Below are 16,385 nucleotides of genomic sequence, written 5' to 3' on the forward strand. Positions count from 1 at the left end.
AGTGGGCATCACATAGAGTTAGGAAAACTATCCCTTAGGAGAATTCGATGAACTATTTAAACATCTGTCCAAGCCCCTTTATGACGCGATACAGAGATGGACGCGGTGATCATTTGCAGACTTCGAAAGTCCAAATCAACATAAACGCTTTCAAAGTTCCCACAGCTACCCTCATGGCAGGTTTCTTCGAGTTTCGATACCTCTTGCTCTGTATGAACTTTATGGGACTGCACACCATTTCTCTGATCAATCTCTTGTGCCACATCTACTCTGCCTATTATCATATAGGAAGGCCCTAATCCAAGTGTTTCTTTCACAGCCGTATTTGTCAAGTCTGTCGTTATGGGCCGCATGATAATAGCAGCGTCGCAGCTCCAAAACCGTATGATAACATCACCGGGCCTTGCTACCGATGGAACTAATGCGATGAGGCGGTTTGTGCCAAGGCAGATTCTAGGCCCGAGCCCGATATCAGAGCCTCTTTCTCGACGTCCCTGACTTTCTTCCCAGACTTTAGCGTACTCGGCAAGGTACCGAGAATCATCGGTTCGAGGCTTGCTATCTGCAATAGGCCACGCTATAACATCAGGATGTTGGATCTCATGGATCCTCATCAACTGGCCATTATCATATTCCATAGTTCTTGCCATGTAATTCTCGCCAGCTTTTCTGATATACTGCAGGTCAGGCTCTTTATAATAGTCGCCATAGCAGTCCTGCCATTCTCGTTCGATTTGGGGTGATTCGATGAGCGACTCGAGCTCTGGACCCAGTCGTAAGACTCTACTGCTCAAGAATCCTATCGCTCTGATTACTGGATAGCCCTATACATCGGCGATTGACTCTGAGTTAGCTTTAATAATTCTCAGTCGGTAAGGAAATTAAATGGAGATCGGCAACTGGGTAAGGAACAACTTGCTTGATGTCTATCCAGATCCCCAATTTCCTTCTCGACCTGTTGGCCGAGTGCTTCTTGAACTATACCTGAGGCTTTTACCACAGTGATGTATCTCTCAATCTCCGTAGGAGACATGCTATTCTCAAGCTTACCAATACGGGTATCGTTGAACTTAAGGCCAAGTGGTGCATTGTTCCCCCGGACTTGAAAGTATATATACCCAACCACATCAGTCCAAATATCGTATAATGGGCGATCATAGTCGACTTCAGGCGGCCTTATATTTCTCAGTAGTTGTGATAAGTCCCCGTCTTTAAGATCCAATGACTCGGCATATCGTTTGAATTGATCAGGTAGCTGGTCGGCGGTACTTGGAGTACGTATATCGTTAGCAAGCCCGAGTAGCCCATATATCTTGTCCCTTATTTCGGAGCACTCTTTTTTAACACAGCTCTCGATGAGACTTTCTAATCTCGTCATAGGGGTGTGCCTCTGCTCCCTAATCCCTAGCAAGGTAAGCATTTCTTGAAGTTCATTCGTCAAGCCTTTTCCGGGTTGTAGTAGTACCGAATATTCCTCCTTGAACGCCTCTGATTGTCTTAGAGCCTCGTAGGTCCAAATGCTTGATCCGTACATAAACACCAATCGTAGAGGACAACATACTTCCTGGACAACCCACAGCCTCTTCCAATATGCACTTTCGGACATTCTTTTAAAAGCTTTTCTATCAGGCCCGAGCGAAGATCGTATCTCCAAGTCGACAGCTTTCAACCCGCTTGACACGGCAGAAACAAGATGCTGGACTTGGCTGGCCTTCCACTGCATAGAACCGGCGATATCTCCGTTATCTTTTGGTCCTATCCATGCTACAACAGTAATGGCACGCTTATAAATGGAAGACATCATGGCGACCTGAGCGCTCTTTTCCACATTGTCATCTTGGTTAATACAAATGGCATCCACCCAGAGTAGTAGAGACACAGTTGAAGAACGGAGGTGTTGAATTGCAACCTTCAGGTTACTACCCGCATCAAATGTGCAGCCGTTTACGGTGATATTTATTGGCTTCCTGGTATCTGTCCTTGAGGCTGGTGACAACGTCGATGCTTTTTTGACACATTCTGAATACGGCTCGCCCCAAGTGTAAGACAACGCTACATAGCGTGGCCTAGATTTGAAAGTAGCAGGGGTCAAAAAGCACACCAGTGGACTAAAAAAGTCTCCTGGCTGTAGATTAAGGATACGGATAGCGTCCTCTCCCGTTGGGAGAGGAGGATAGGTGAAGGTCTTTGAACCTGTGGCCATTATTTCGCCAGTGATTTGGGAAGGTTATGTGTGCCTCTACCCGCCATCGAGTACCCGATCTCATATCGTTTCGATATCGGTTCTACTATTTCCCCGATGTGTACGACGACACCGCAAGCCATCGGGGTCTGAGGAGGCCTGATAGGGGTGGGGAAAGTCTTGAGCTATGGGGGAAATAACTCGAAATTCCGATGGATTCTGGGTTCTAAGGAAAACTAGCATAACTGATGGCTCTAATGAAACGCCTTACATCCAATATCATCCTTGAGGCTAAGATACGAATAGGCCCTTAGGGTTTCTATTCTAATAATGGGGAGCGTGTCCAGTGTTTAATAAAATCAATAGACGTATGAGAATTAATAGGACTATGAGGCTACTTAGGTACCTAATCTAATGAAGTGTTCTTTTTCGCTGGCCATCTCCAACAACTCTGGGTTATATCTTCTCTTTTCTCGATTCAGTCCCAGGTCGTATTCCTAGCAACTTGATGGCCGTGTAAAAAAGAAAAACCTATTAGAAACAGTAGAATAGCAGCAATCATCAAATCAGAGAAACCTTTACCCCGTCAGCCGGAGCCAGCCCGATGGTGTAGTTCTGCCTTTCTGCTCCAACTGGCTCATTCGGTACTCCTGGGGCCAGTCTAATCCCCGGAAATGCATGGAGCATTCTTATAATTGCGTAGCTTGCCTCTGTTATAGCAAAGTCCTCTATGGTGATTGAGTTAGTAATACTTCGGACGATGGGAGACAGCGTTACCTACTTCCTAAGCAAGTTCTTGGACCGCCATTGAAGTCAATGTATCCAGCTCCTGGGCGGGCCTTCTTGAGTAGCTCTCCACTTTCCCATCTCTGTGGCCGGAATTCCCCGGAGTCGGCACCATAGATTGACTCGAGTCTGTGTAAATGGTACACAGACCAAGCAATTCCCGTTCCCTTCGGAAGCATCACAGGTGACTGGCCGTCAGAGCCGCCGCCACGGGGTAGAACCGTAGCCTTGTTGGCAAATCGGATATTCATGGGAAGCGAAGGATATAATCGCAGGACTGTATTCATTTAGTATCTCGTAGATTAAGTATTCGCGAACGAACTTACTTTCATTAAGACAGCAGCGCAAGAACGGTAGCTTTTGGATATGTTCTCTCGTTATGTCGGAACCCTGAGGTACTGCGGATACCTCTTGCTTCAGTCTCTCTAAGCAGTCGGGATTGCGAACAAGATGGAAGCTATTTGATTATTGCGGTTAGAGAAGTAACATGGTCAATATGCTAGTTATTGGGGTTATATTGGCACCTACAACGTCCAACACAAGAGAGCAGCTGTTGAGTCTCGTCCAGCAACCAGAACATGTAGTAACTGATCCCTTACTAGCTGTTCATCCTGCATCTCTTTCCAGAGATCAATTATGAATGAGTATTTCTCCGAGGCCTTTTCCTCACCAAACTCATCCTTATACTTCAAGGCCTTCTTTGCGAAAAAGGTAGCCCAATCTTTGACAGCCTTGCAGGCCTTCTTGAATTCAGGTGGGTTGTAAAGAACTGCCAAGTCAGCCAGTCGGACACGAATTCCCATACCGGTTGCAGCATAGTCAAAGTTTGACCTCACAGCCTCTTGATCCTCTTTTGACAGGCTATCGTGCGGCTCACCAAATAGAAGCTCTGTGGTTGTACTAAGAGTGTATTCGAAGAGGAATGGCTTCAAGTCGACTATTGCTCCTACCGAAGCCTTTTCGAGTCCCAGGACTAGCTTTTCTGCATGAGGTGCGAATACTCGGATCGTTTGCTTCTGGATGCGTGTAAACTGCCGCTTAATGAGCTCGCGTGAATGCTTCCAGGCCGGCCCATCCTGACTGAAGATGCCTTCTCCAAGTAAAGGAGCGCTCGCAAGACGGCGGCTTCCCAGGCCGTAATCCTCAAATCTTGTGGAGAGTATAGTCTCTATATTTTCAGGATCCGATGTAAAGTAGCCGGTTACTCCGAAAAGTTCAATCCTAGCGGTTCCAGCAATGTCGAAATATTCAGTAAGCCGTTCGAAGGTGTAGTCGCTGAAAAAGATCTTGTATTGGCGGAAAAGGAGGTCAAGCGCAAAGGGCCATTTGTATGGCACTCGTGCAATGACTGGCTTGCAGTCAAACTTTTCTATGAGTAGTTTCTCAAACTAAAAATTGACAGAGACGGTGGTTTAGTCTATGACTATCAAACGATCTCGGCCCTCGGCCCTCCGTTGATGAGCCGCATATAGTGCAACATAAGATATCCCAATCCATATAGATGTAGGTATTAATAGAAACGCTAACATACCTTTAATTTCTCTTTGCGTCTAAGGTATACGCACAACCCGACTGTTGCTAGCAGAATCAAAAGACTAATACGAAGGCCGACTTTTGAGTTTGCCTCGAGTACATCCGAGAAGTCAACGAAGCCCCCTAATCGGGTTTCGGAGCGCGACACAGCCATCGTTACTCACAAACTTCGTGTAGCTGAAGGATAGGCTTCGGGTTTGGTATCGACAGAATTAGAATTTGATTTGCAGGGGAAAAGATGAAAGACGCTTATATATCTAACACTGGCTGTGGGCTAGGAAATATATCCTGAGTGACAGGTGTCTAGGGCGGCAAGGCACCCGGCGCCCAGTCACAGAATTCTCATGTGAATATTTGAAAAGAAGGGGGTTTGTATGTGATTTGTGACTGGAGCTGAATCACTGACTTGCATTCACGCGTATCAAAACTTCGATCTACCAATCATTTTTCTCGACATTTTTCACCGGTCGTATTACGCCTATCTACAGTACGGATAGCGGCAGATCTTATTATAGGTATAAGGTACCTAAGGTATCGAGTATGTACAGTGGACAAATAAGGCGGTTAGCCTACTGCTTCCCGTGTCACCACCACAATTTGAGCGCGGTAAGAACACTTGTATTGAATTGATAGACTTCCACCACTGTCTACCTGGGTAGGTACCTGGGTACCTACCTCCTACCTGAGATATCCGTCCCGTTGGGCCATTGAATCAATTCTCCCATTAGTCAATTCCTCCATTAGTCTGGATTTCAGCACATCAATACAACACATACTTGGTAGCCTCCCTCGTCACTCTCGAACTATCGCAGTCCCACATAATAACCCAATCCAACATGATTGAGAGCTTTGTGAATAACGTTAATAGCCTGGGCACAGCAAGTTTATTGTCCAGGCTAAAAAGTATTCAAGGCTTGCTTGAGCGATTGAGTGGTTCTGGTTCTGAATCGGAAATGATGAGTTTACTCGAGCAGGTTAAGGATCTTGTTGATATCACCTCGACACTAGATAACCTAGTGACTAGGGAGCGACGGAATCCTTCATTGATTCTACAGCCCCTTTCGGAGAGCGACCAATTACACCTGTGTCGCATCTGTACTGAGACGGCTGTAATTACGGATGAATTCATCGAGCTCCTTGAACCATTGGAATCTATCCTCAAAGAATCTAACCACTACGAAAGCCACTTAAGGGGCGAGAAGTGGTATGATGAAACCTTCCAGACGTGGAAACTTCGCACGGAAGTTTTACGAATGCTCTTCTCAGCGATTACTCTTCTCTACCATAAGAATAACACCGATGAGAATGGCAACTTGTCTGCTGAAACGAAGGCTTGTGCATATAGAATGGACCACCAAATCCAATTGATCAAGTCAGAAGTCCGTAGGATTGACGAGCATGAATCAATTAGAGTATTTCCTCTTATATGAACGTTGGTCTTAGATCATGTAGCTAACTGGTTCTAGATAAGAGAGGCTGTCAAAGTTGTAAGCGACCTCAAGCTACATCTCCCATTATATACGAATAAACATTATATCCTTAGAGGAGCCAACTCATTTTACACTGGTAGAAAACCCCAAATGGAGGTATTGAGGGGTGCGTTCTGCGATCAAACCTATTCCGGCCAGAGGAGATTCGTCATATATGGCTTAGGAGGCTCCGGAAAGACGGAGCTAACGCTTAAGTATGCGGAGACATATAGGAATGACTACTGGGGTGTATTTTTCATCGATGGTAGCAGTAGAGATAGGGTATTCAGTAGCTATGCCGAGATTGCAGCCATCGGTGGAGTTGGGCCAAACGAAAAAGCTGCTAAAAATTGGCTAACTACTCGCACTCTTCCGTGGTTACTTATCATTGATAATGTTGATGAAGAAGAAGTTCAACTTGAAGACATGCTACCACCAGGAGAAAAGGGATGCATATTAATCACATCCCGCAACCCAGCCCATAAGAGATACGGTACCGTCGGTGAAAGATACTTGGAACTGAATCCCATGGAGCAAAAGGAGGCTAACGAACTTATCCTTAAGGCAGCGGAAGAGCCGAGCCCATGGTCCAAGGCAGTCGTGGACTACGCGACTACGATTTGTCGCGCGTTGGGTTTCTTGCCGTTAGCTTTAGTACATGCAGCCAGGGCTATTCTAGAAGGCATTTCCGACTGGAAAGGATATCTGAATACTTATGACAAATATGTCAATAAGATCCGCCGTGATTACCGCCACCAGAGTAGGAGTCAATCGAACTCTAAGTCATATCTCGACAAAAGCATGAACGTTTTCTCATCCTATGAGATCTTATACCATTCGTTGGAAAGGCCAGAACAAGAGTTCCAGGACGCAATCGACTTGCTTCATGTATTTTCTTACTTCCATTTCCAAAATATTCGGCTTGATATCCTAGAGAACGCAGCCAGTAATCCATTCAAAGAAGAACAAGAAAGGGAAAGCGAACAGAAAAGGGACCAAGGTAGAATTCAAACGCCAGTAACGCCTACTCGGAAGCCGTTATCCATGCTCCTCCGGGAGGCAACATTTTGGCTGAAGCGAGAATACTTTTGGACTCCCTTACCTCTACCCGCGGCGTTGAGGAAGCCGAATAACATGTCTCAAGCTGCTTTCGAGGGCGAGGTGCGTATTCGGCTTACTAATGCACTACGGGTTCTCACGAGGCGATCACTCATTATAAGGCAAGATAGACTTGAAATTGGCCGATACAGTATGCACCCGCTGGTTCATAAGTGGCTTAGGGAGCGCCCCGAAATATCGATATCAGAGCAATCACTCTGGTGTCAAGTCGCGGCGACAACTTTAGCAAGGAGTATTCCTCTGCCCCCTCTTGGAGAGACGGAGGTTGAGAGGCAAATGAGACGCGAGCTCCTTCCCCATGCTCTTCACATTCGCGAACGCCGGGAGGAGATTAGAGGGATTTTAATAGAATACCGTGATCCTAGGAAGTCAAGTTGGCGGAAAGCAGATGGTGATTTCAGTAGGGTACAAGCTGACGAGTCAGGACGCTTAAGCCGCATGTACTACGATTGCGGTTTGTACCGAGAGGCCAGGGAGCTTCAATCCAAAACAAGAGAGTGGATTATCCAGCAGCTTGGGGAGGATCACCAGTTCTCTATCAGACTCACTCTATTCCTTTCAGAGACCCTCCGATCGTCGACGATGATAGATGAAGCGACCAAGTTACAACGCCGTGCTCGTCAGCTTTGCGTAACTTCGTTAGGCGAAGACCACCCATTAACATTGGAAGTGACAGAAATATTAGGGATGACACTTTGTTTTAAAGGTCGATGGGCAGAAGCTCTTGGCATACACGAGAAAAACGTGGAAAGACTTAGCGAGGTGTATGGACCAAAGCACGAAAAAACATTGAAAGCCATTCGGAACTGTGCTGCCGTGGACTATCGTAATATGGATTACGAGAAAGCTACAGGGCGGCTACAGATGGCCTGGGAAAGCATGAAGGAACTTCTAGGCGAGACCGATGCGGAAACACTGTGGTTCCTTCAGGACCTAGCGACAAGTTATCTACGATACGACGATGAACACTCCACCAAGGCATCACCGCAGCAGCTGATTCAGAGCCACGATCACTTAAACTTCATCACCAAGCAACGCCGGGAGACCCTAGGGAGGGAACACCCCTTCACTCTCCTTGCAATACTGCATCTAGCTCGATTGAAATCTTCATTGGGGAAACACGAAGAAGCGAAGAAGATCATGGACGATAACTTAAAAATTGCCGTACGAAATCATGGAGAAGATCACATCGCAGTAATAGCCGCGAAGACACATTATGCCAATATCCTCGTAGAGCTAAACCAATACGAGGAAGCGGAGCAAATATTCAATTTAGTCACGCAGAAGGCACGATACAAATTGTTCACGGATGAGGATGGCGACCATCCGGATCGGATTTCTGCAATGTGGTTCCAGGTCAAATGCTTAGACAAGCAGGGTAAATCCGCGGGCGCGTTAAGGCTGTGCGACAGTATCCTTATAGCGCTTAGAGACGTAGGTGGAAACAGGCTCGGTCTGAATCACAAGATTGTTAGAATGGTGGAGAGGAAGAAAGCCGAGCTAGTTCAACAGATCAGTCCCGTTGACTGATTAGTTGGTATTCCCAGCCGGGGATAGCACGAGTCATCTATGCATTTCACTTTACCAAGGAAGTGCCTCACCTATGAAGACGCACACAGGCATAGGAAAAGCTCGCAGGTGAGGAAGAGGAATGAAAAGAAGCCAGTTCAGTTCGGTATCGCTTTCAGTTTTCCGTAAGCTAAGACCACTCCTATGCTCCTTTCCCATGACCAATGAATATTGTCAGGATTGATCAGACATAACAGGGACCTATCTTGACATTACGAACTTTTAAACCGGGTTAGCTCCCTAGAGCTAGATATGCCTCGCTTACACTCCGAGCCTGCAGTCCTTAAGAGTTTGGAAGCATCTATCATAGAGAGCAAGGCATATTCCGAGGGACTCGGGACGGGCTTCGTGGTGACGTGCCAGGGCTGCCAGGTCGGCTTCTCACGCAAACTGCCTGCTGTATCATCACCATGAAAGATCCAGACTTCAGCTCGTGTACCAAGACCGCAAAGGTCGAGGGCTGCTACTTAGCACAGCACAATGTACCACCAGCCATCACTACCGGCATCGAGGAGTTTGATGCCGATGGCTGGAAAGCCACAGCTAACGTGCCGGGTTATCTTTCCAACTGGGCTGATATTCTGTCTAGGTTGGGTCGCTTGTCGAGACCAATACTTCAACCTGCAACCACAAGACAGACCTCTGCGACAATCACTTTAGAAGCAGCTTATCCCAGAAACCCAATCATTCGCCCTACTACCAATACAGACCATCCAACAGCAACGGCTCAGTAAACCGGCCCTACGCCAACCTCAGCCTGAAGCAGTGGAACGTCAAAGATATTTGGGCGTAGGCCTATAACTGTATACTTCCTGTTAATATTGTTTATATCGTGACTCTGAACTTGTTAGAATTCTTAATAACTAGGTGGAATTACGTAGGAATTTTAAAAACTGTTATGTGCTTGGATAGAAAGTTGTCGGTCCACGTCCCCACGAGGCTTCTTAATTATATTAATTAAGATGGCTAGTAAAGAGCCGTCAATCTCGTGACTTTCATCGCACTGTTGACATAATTTCTTGGTGCGTTTGCTTCGCTAATGATGCGCCTCTTCCGTATTACAGGGTATTCCGTGTTTGATTGCTCAGGACCAATTCAAGAGCCAACGCGAAACGCCTCTCCCACGCGAAGGGGGCTCCTAAATGAGTTACTTGATATAGTTATTCAAATATCTATAGAATAAAGCTAAAAAGGCCTAGAAGTCCGACCAATATCGACGTATTTGAGCGTCTCAACCTCAATGTTATATTAACCAGGTTCTCCGCATTTAATTGTACTGTCGCTCGGAGCCAAATACCCCTATCTTCGCCAAGTCTATGTGCACCTTGTCTACCTACCTAATACAGCAGGTAGCAATGATAAGAGCCAACATATTCTAACTAATTTCGGGTTGTCTCCCTAGTATTCGACCACAGTAGTGGAACAAGGCTAGATCGTTAATCGGATTGCCGGGCTGAATAGGTACCTACTATGTACGGTGATACTATGAGGTCCCCATCAACGCGCCAAGCCATTTTACGATCAGCGAATACGATCGACGTGAGCGTACCTTATGTCGTGCTCACCGTAGTCGCATTAATACCTGCCATGCCCCGAAAATCAGGGCCTTATCTTTTGATCCCCTTCCCTCACGTCCTTCGTTATTGAGGGCGTATAGACATTAGACAATGCAGCTTAAGAAAGCCGGCAAAGGCCACCAGGCGGTCGCTATGACCGTCTTGGTCAGCGCTGTTCTGTCGGGTCATACCTGGGCTGCGCCGTATACTCCACAGAGAGATCCGTTCAAGGTGTTGGATCCGCAGAATTGGGTAAATCCCGATAACATGACCTGGGCAGACTACAAAACACCTCCGGGGACGTCCTGGTCTGATCCAAGCCGTAAAGGCTCCGTTCGAAACTTCAACATTGCCCTCGTGGCCGTTGACTACCCGGACGAGCCCTTCGTCATTACGCAGGCGCCAAACTCGACCGTTTTTGGCAACCCGCTGCCAATCGTATCTAGTGTCAACCGTACGGAGGTGCCGGCCTTTTATCGCGATTTTCTAAACAAGCCCAGCGATCTCAATCACAATCACACCCTCCATGAGTATTGGATGGAGGATTCGGGTGGGCGATTTGGAGTGGATTTGACAGCTTTTGGTGCTTACCAGCTACCCAGTCGTTCATATCAGTACGGTATTGATGATGAGCGGGGCGGGTTCAACGAGGGTGCTTGTCCATCTGAAGGGCCGTGTTCTATCGACCTGCGAACAGACGCTCTAGGAGCCTGGCGTGCCGACGTGGGTAAAGACACCGCCGATTCCTTTGAGCTAGTCTTCATTCTCTCGGCTGGTCAGGATGAGTCTTCCACCTGGCAGGAGTTTGGCGAGATGAAATTCCTCACCCCTGAGGACGTGCCAGACGAGTTCGGGCCTCCAAATGATGATAGTCTACCCAATTATGCCGCAACGAGATACGTGAACTGGACATCCTGGCAGGCGGCGAGCGTAATCTGGCCAAATGCGGGCGGCGGCTCATCCACGCAGGCAGAAAGCTCGGGCATGTCCACCTACGCCCACGAATTGACTCACTTGCTAGGTATCGGTGATAATTATAACAACCCGTACAGCGACCCCCCGCGTCGCGCTTACACGGGCCCTTGGTCGATGTTGTCCCGAGGCAGCTTTAATGGTCCGGGCGGCCCGCACACACGATGGCAGATTCCAGCAACTCTTGGCGGAAGCTTGGGCTCCCTTCATACCGTTTCAGATAAACTGCGCATCAATCTAGCTGACAATTCGAGCGTGCTTACGGTCTCGCGTGAGGCTTTATCCAGCTCTGGACCCGTAGTCGCTGAGATCACCGCGAGATGCATCAATCCAGGAGAAGGGGAATTGTTAGGTTTACACGTCATTCTAGGCAAGGATCTTTCCCCATTCTGTAACGTCAGTACCGATGCCCTTTGCGATGGTGGCGGTTACAACAACTACGATATCGAAGTCATTGACCGAATGGGTGCCGACTCGTTTACCCCTGACTCGGGAGTTATGATCAGCAAGACTAAGGATGTTGATAATGCTCCTTTCCAGTGGACAATCGATGCCAACCCTCAGGACATCGATGTCATTGACTTCTACCGACCCGACGGCACAGCCTCCAAGTTGACTATAGGCGACTATCGCCAACTAGCCGATGCGTTGTTCCATGCAGGCACGCGATCAGGTAGTGAGTATGAATACACCGACGAAGCGAATCGGCTACATTTCTACATCATCGACATTCGTCGCGACGACGTTGGCATCCTTCATTACACCGTAGGTGTACGATCGCTTGACGGCAGCGGGTCTAGCACCTACAGCGTGGATCTAAGTGAGGGTCAAATTGCAGAGGGACCGAGAGCTAGGGCCAGCGTTAAGGGAGTAACATGCGCGTTCCACTTAACCAATTCTGGCATATACGTGGACGGTAACGCGACGCATCCCCAAGATCTGTCCGCATATCTGAACTCAGATATATATCGACTCAGCGCCGAGGTAGATAGCGAGGGGTGGCATGTCGAGGTACCAAACGCGCTGACAACTGCTAAATTCGGCTCGTCGAGTACGGTCAATGTGGCTGTTGGTGCTGCTGCAGAGGCCGCGGATAGTGCAGTTGTTAGATTAACAGCTACTTCTGAGTCCGACCCGACTATTTCCATCACCAAGGAGTGCCAGGTCAAGAAGTGAGACAGCCCATGGAATAAGTATAAGTAGTCATTCTCCTTTACGTATAGATGGATAAGATATAAGCTTTATTACCGTACCATTGCTGCATGCTAAGAATAATCGTGAGATTCTCCTATCATGACCCCTCGTCCGTATAATCATCGTTACATTAAACGCTCTACTTAAGAACTACGTCAGTAACTAACGTTCTAAACATCATCTAACTAACCTAACATCCTTCTATGACTAAGATTATTTGTCCCGGTTGAAATCATTATTATGTTCTATATAACTACCTGAGTTCCCAGCATCTTCCCGAGCGTTACCCTGACGTCATGGATTTAGACCTGGCAAACCATAAAGACGATGACATCGTCGAACGAAAAGTACCTAATACAGGTTACACGGTCGGTATTCATTTGGCATTTTCTATAACCCTAATATTACTATCTCATCTTAGCAATAATGTTCGGTTCAAGCAACACATTCGACCCCAATACCGACGTCCCAGACCTAAGCGGGAAGGTGTTTGTAGTGACGGGCGGCAGCGCGGGTATCGGGTACGGAATATCAGCACATATCCTGCAGCACGGTCCCGCGAAGCTTTATCTTCTCGGAAAGAAAGAAGAGCACCTGGCTGAAGCCGAAGAAGATCTCAAAAATTACGGCGATGTCTCGCGTGTTGAATTTATCAAGTGCGAGCTCGAGGATCTTAGACATACGGATGAGGTGGCGCGGAACTTAGCATCTAAACTCGATCGGCTAGACGCTCTTGTTCTCAATGCCGGGCTCGGTGTTGGAAAATACAACGAGACCAAGGACGCTCTTGACAGCCATATGCAAGTCAACGTGATCGCACAACACCACCTCGCGCGAGTTTTGCTTCCGAAGCTTATCGCAACACGTAACAGCCGACTGTGCTTCCAATCTTCCGAGATGCATCGCATGGGCACCAGCGGTGTCGAGTTTAGAGACGTTGCAGAGATTAACCAGGATATTGGGCCTACTAAACTATACTCGCGCTCTAAACTTGCGCAGGTACTACTATGCAGGACGTTCAACCGACGCAAGCAGCGTGGCGAGCTAGGTCTCGTGCCTGGGATGGGGCCATGGATTAATGCTACGCACCCTGGCGGCGTGAATACAGATCAGCCAAATCAGGCTCTTGACGCATACGGAACCGTCGGAAGTATGCTTATTCAGGCCGTGAGGCCGTTCATGAAGGAGCCGGCCGAGGAAGGGTGTCGACCCATATTGTTCGCTGCGACGAGCGATGCCGTCGCGGAGGAAAAGATCGATGGGCAGTATATTATACCAGACAGGAAGGTTTCAGATGTTAGCAATCAGGCCAAGGATGAAGAACTCCAGGAGAGGTGCTGGAGGTTAGTAGAGGGAATTTTGAAGGAAAAATTAGGAAACCTACCTTATGATACGAATTAAAGGCTAGTATAAGTACCTAAAGAATTGATGACTATTATGCATTGCACATACTTTGCCGGTATTTCTGTTGTCGTTAAACGTGTGAGAAATAGCCTGTTAGATGCTACCTACCAGCTATTCAATATACTATGTCATGAATGAACAGTTATGACTTTACATTCGATAAACCTTGAGTTTAGAATAATTATATATACCTACCTAGGTACGTAGGCAACTTAATCGACGAATGTAGCTAATTCCCACCCCCTCACACGTTATACACGGCCTCAGGGGGCGCATATCCAACAAGACGATCAGAGGATTGACTCGGCTGGAACTTCTTCTCCTTATACCACTCCTGGGCGGTCTGCGATAACTTCACAACTTCCTTAAAGTCGAAATCTTTCTTGGGAAGCATCTCATACACACCCTCCGACCACTCAGGTGCGACGTTGTAGATTTGAGCCAGATACTTTTTCTGAGGATGACATTAGCAACGTTTAACAAATATGTGTCGCGGTTAATTTCAAAACATACCTGAATTAATGGGTACTTGACAAGCTTCAAGTTCCGGGCTGTGTTGTAGCAGGTATGCTTCCTCTGCTCCTCGGTCATCACACGTTCCCAGAGCTCAGTCGCCTGTGCATAATCATTCTTCTTGCCTTCGTGCCACTGGGGAAGCCAAAGTCAGAAAGCGGTCGTTCAGTATATAATTAACCGTAAGGATCAACTCACGTAATGGCTCTTGCGGCTACAAATGTTATCCGAGACCTGGAAAGCCGGCTCCGCGGTGTCCGGGCGGAACTTGTGCACGAAACTGTTCGGCACGTATGGAGGGTTTCCCCCGTGATTAGCATCGACACGCATCTGCCCGTCGAAGTTAACCGACGAGAATGACTGGGCCATAAATGGGCAGTTGACAGGGATCTGGTGCAGGTTGACGCCGATACGATGGTACTGAGCATCCCTATAGAAGAACATGCGGAACTGGAGCAGTGGGTCAGGAGAATCGCCGATCCCGGGCACCATGCTGCCCGGTGAAAAGGCCGCTTGCTCCACATCCCGGTGGAAATCTTCCGGGTTCTTGTTCAGAACAAGGCGCCCAAATTCTTGCATTGGGAACTTGTCACGCGGCCAGACTTTGGTCACGTCGAAAGGATCAAAACCTAGCTTCTCTGCATCCGCGTCTTCCGGCCTCATGATCTGGACCTTGGCCGTCCATTCGACTTGCTCGCCGTGCGCGATAGTTTCCCAAAGGTCGCGCTTCGAATAGTCTGGGTCCTCGCCCATCTTTCTCACAGCCTCGTTATAGGTAAACTGCTTCTGCCCATGTTTGGCGATAAAATGATACTTGATATACACAAACTGACCCTGTTGGTTAATCCACTTGAAAGTGTGACATCCGTAGCCATGATTGAATCTCCATCCGACGGGAGTTCCGTGGTCGCTAAATAACATTAAGCCCGCATGGTTTGACTCGGGTGTATTAGCGAGCAGATCAAATGTGGCATCCTGGTCTAGAAGGAAGTTTTTGGGATCGCGAAACTGCGAACGGATTACGTCCGGTCCCTGAATGGGGTCGCGACAGAAGAAGACCGGCCAGTTAAGTCCCACGATATCATAGTTTCCCTCTTTGGTATAAAACTTAATCGCGAAGCCTCGCGGGTTTCGTGCCTCATCAGGGTACTCCCGACCAAGGGTTACGGTAGAGAATCGGATGAAAATGGGGGTCTTTTCACCAGGTTTCTGAAGGAAATTGGCTTTCTGCTCTCTTGTCAATCTTGTCGTGCCCAGCCAACCATATAGGTTCTACCTATTTGACTACATACCGTCAGGCTCGATACGTTCTTGGTACATTCGAAAAATCCAAATGCACCGCTTCCGCAAGGATGCACCATACCTAGTAACATATTAATTATATCTTAAACATTCTACCTAATATCTAATAACTTACGCTCTAAATTCTTCGAACGGTTGAAGGTCTGTTGCTTCCTATAAGCCGGATCAGTGATCCGTATTCCCTCACAGATCGTCTGGATAAGGTATGCTTACTGAAAAAGAAACACGTCGCTAGCTACGGGAATACCGCCAACGGTCTTACTATGGCATCTAAGATATAAATTAGCTCCGTATCGTGTCGACGGGAGCTTTATAAATACGCATCTGGAAACGGAATTGCCTCGTTGTTAGTGAAATAGGGGGCATCATCGGTACGAATTCCGCCTGCAACGCAGCCTGATATCTTGGCTGCGATATCCGCGGGCCCCTCGTTGGCGCTCATCATATGGGTTACGCGGTTACCACGCGATTCTCCCGTAGTGGAACTCCGAATTCCCGTTTTGATAGCTTCCAGCGGATGCTGGGTGATGCTCCATTGGTTGCTGTTCGCCGTGCCGCCGAGAGCGCTGGATGCCATCTTGGATGTTAGATGTGATTATAATTCGTATGATAGCAGTGTAGATCACAGGGTAATCTGAGACAATTTTTGCTAGACTGGGCTACATATATTATTATGCTATATGGCAGAGGATCACTATGGTTATTATTGAGTCCTTGTCTACCTACCTAGGTCCTCCCCTTTGCCACTTGTGTTGATGTAAATCTGACGATACTTTCACAGTGTAC

At 47.6% G+C, this 16,385-nt stretch overlaps 5 protein-coding genes across 5 annotated transcripts; 2 read left to right on the forward strand and 3 right to left on the reverse strand.

Annotated features, from left to right (window-relative positions):
* Positions 1 to 56: 56 nt before the first annotated feature.
* On the reverse strand, positions 57 to 2,203 carry F4817DRAFT_369484 (heterokaryon incompatibility protein-domain-containing protein; the record flags this gene model as incomplete). Its single annotated transcript, XM_049307354.1, has 2 exons — positions 57 to 824; positions 956 to 2,203. 2 exons carry the CDS (start codon positions 2,201 to 2,203, stop codon positions 57 to 59), a joined length of 2,016 nt encoding a protein of 671 aa, XP_049154129.1.
* A 328-nt stretch (positions 2,204 to 2,531) lies between these two features.
* F4817DRAFT_353094 (cytochrome P450) lies at positions 2,532 to 4,884 on the reverse strand (the record flags this gene model as incomplete). The annotated part of the gene is made up of 5 exons (XM_049305306.1): positions 4,500 to 4,884; positions 3,497 to 4,356; positions 3,295 to 3,425; positions 2,964 to 3,245; positions 2,532 to 2,910 (listed from the first exon to the last, which is right to left on the reverse strand). Coding segments are annotated over exons 1-5 (1,591 nt in total), but the record flags the coding sequence as incomplete, so codon positions are not given.
* A 453-nt stretch (positions 4,885 to 5,337) lies between these two features.
* F4817DRAFT_320853 (uncharacterized protein) lies at positions 5,338 to 8,619 on the forward strand (the record flags this gene model as incomplete). The annotated part of the gene is made up of 2 exons (XM_049301227.1): positions 5,338 to 5,913; positions 5,968 to 8,619. The coding sequence occupies 2 exons, from the start codon at positions 5,338 to 5,340 to the stop codon at positions 8,617 to 8,619; spliced, it is 3,228 nt and encodes a 1,075-aa protein (XP_049154131.1).
* Positions 8,620 to 10,325: 1,706 nt separating this feature from the next.
* Positions 10,326 to 13,781, forward strand: F4817DRAFT_362297 (uncharacterized protein; the record flags this gene model as incomplete). Its single annotated transcript, XM_049306517.1, has 3 exons — positions 10,326 to 12,313; positions 12,351 to 12,358; positions 12,802 to 13,781. 3 exons carry the CDS (start codon positions 10,326 to 10,328, stop codon positions 13,779 to 13,781), a joined length of 2,976 nt encoding a protein of 991 aa, XP_049154132.1.
* A 93-nt stretch (positions 13,782 to 13,874) lies between these two features.
* On the reverse strand, positions 13,875 to 16,176 carry F4817DRAFT_369485 (heme-dependent catalase; the record flags this gene model as incomplete). Its single annotated transcript, XM_049307355.1, has 7 exons — positions 13,875 to 14,238; positions 14,298 to 14,432; positions 14,496 to 15,524; positions 15,590 to 15,660; positions 15,715 to 15,752; positions 15,813 to 15,869; positions 15,920 to 16,176. 7 exons carry the CDS (start codon positions 16,174 to 16,176, stop codon positions 14,029 to 14,031), a joined length of 1,797 nt encoding a protein of 598 aa, XP_049154133.1. The 3' UTR covers positions 13,875 to 14,028.
* Between the last annotated feature and the right edge of the window lie 209 nt (positions 16,177 to 16,385).

This window comes from Daldinia loculata (assembly GCF_022478755.1).
Source record: "Daldinia loculata strain CBS 113971 unplaced genomic scaffold F4817scaffold_90, whole genome shotgun sequence".
Classification (NCBI taxonomy): domain Eukaryota; kingdom Fungi; phylum Ascomycota; class Sordariomycetes; order Xylariales; family Hypoxylaceae; genus Daldinia; species Daldinia loculata.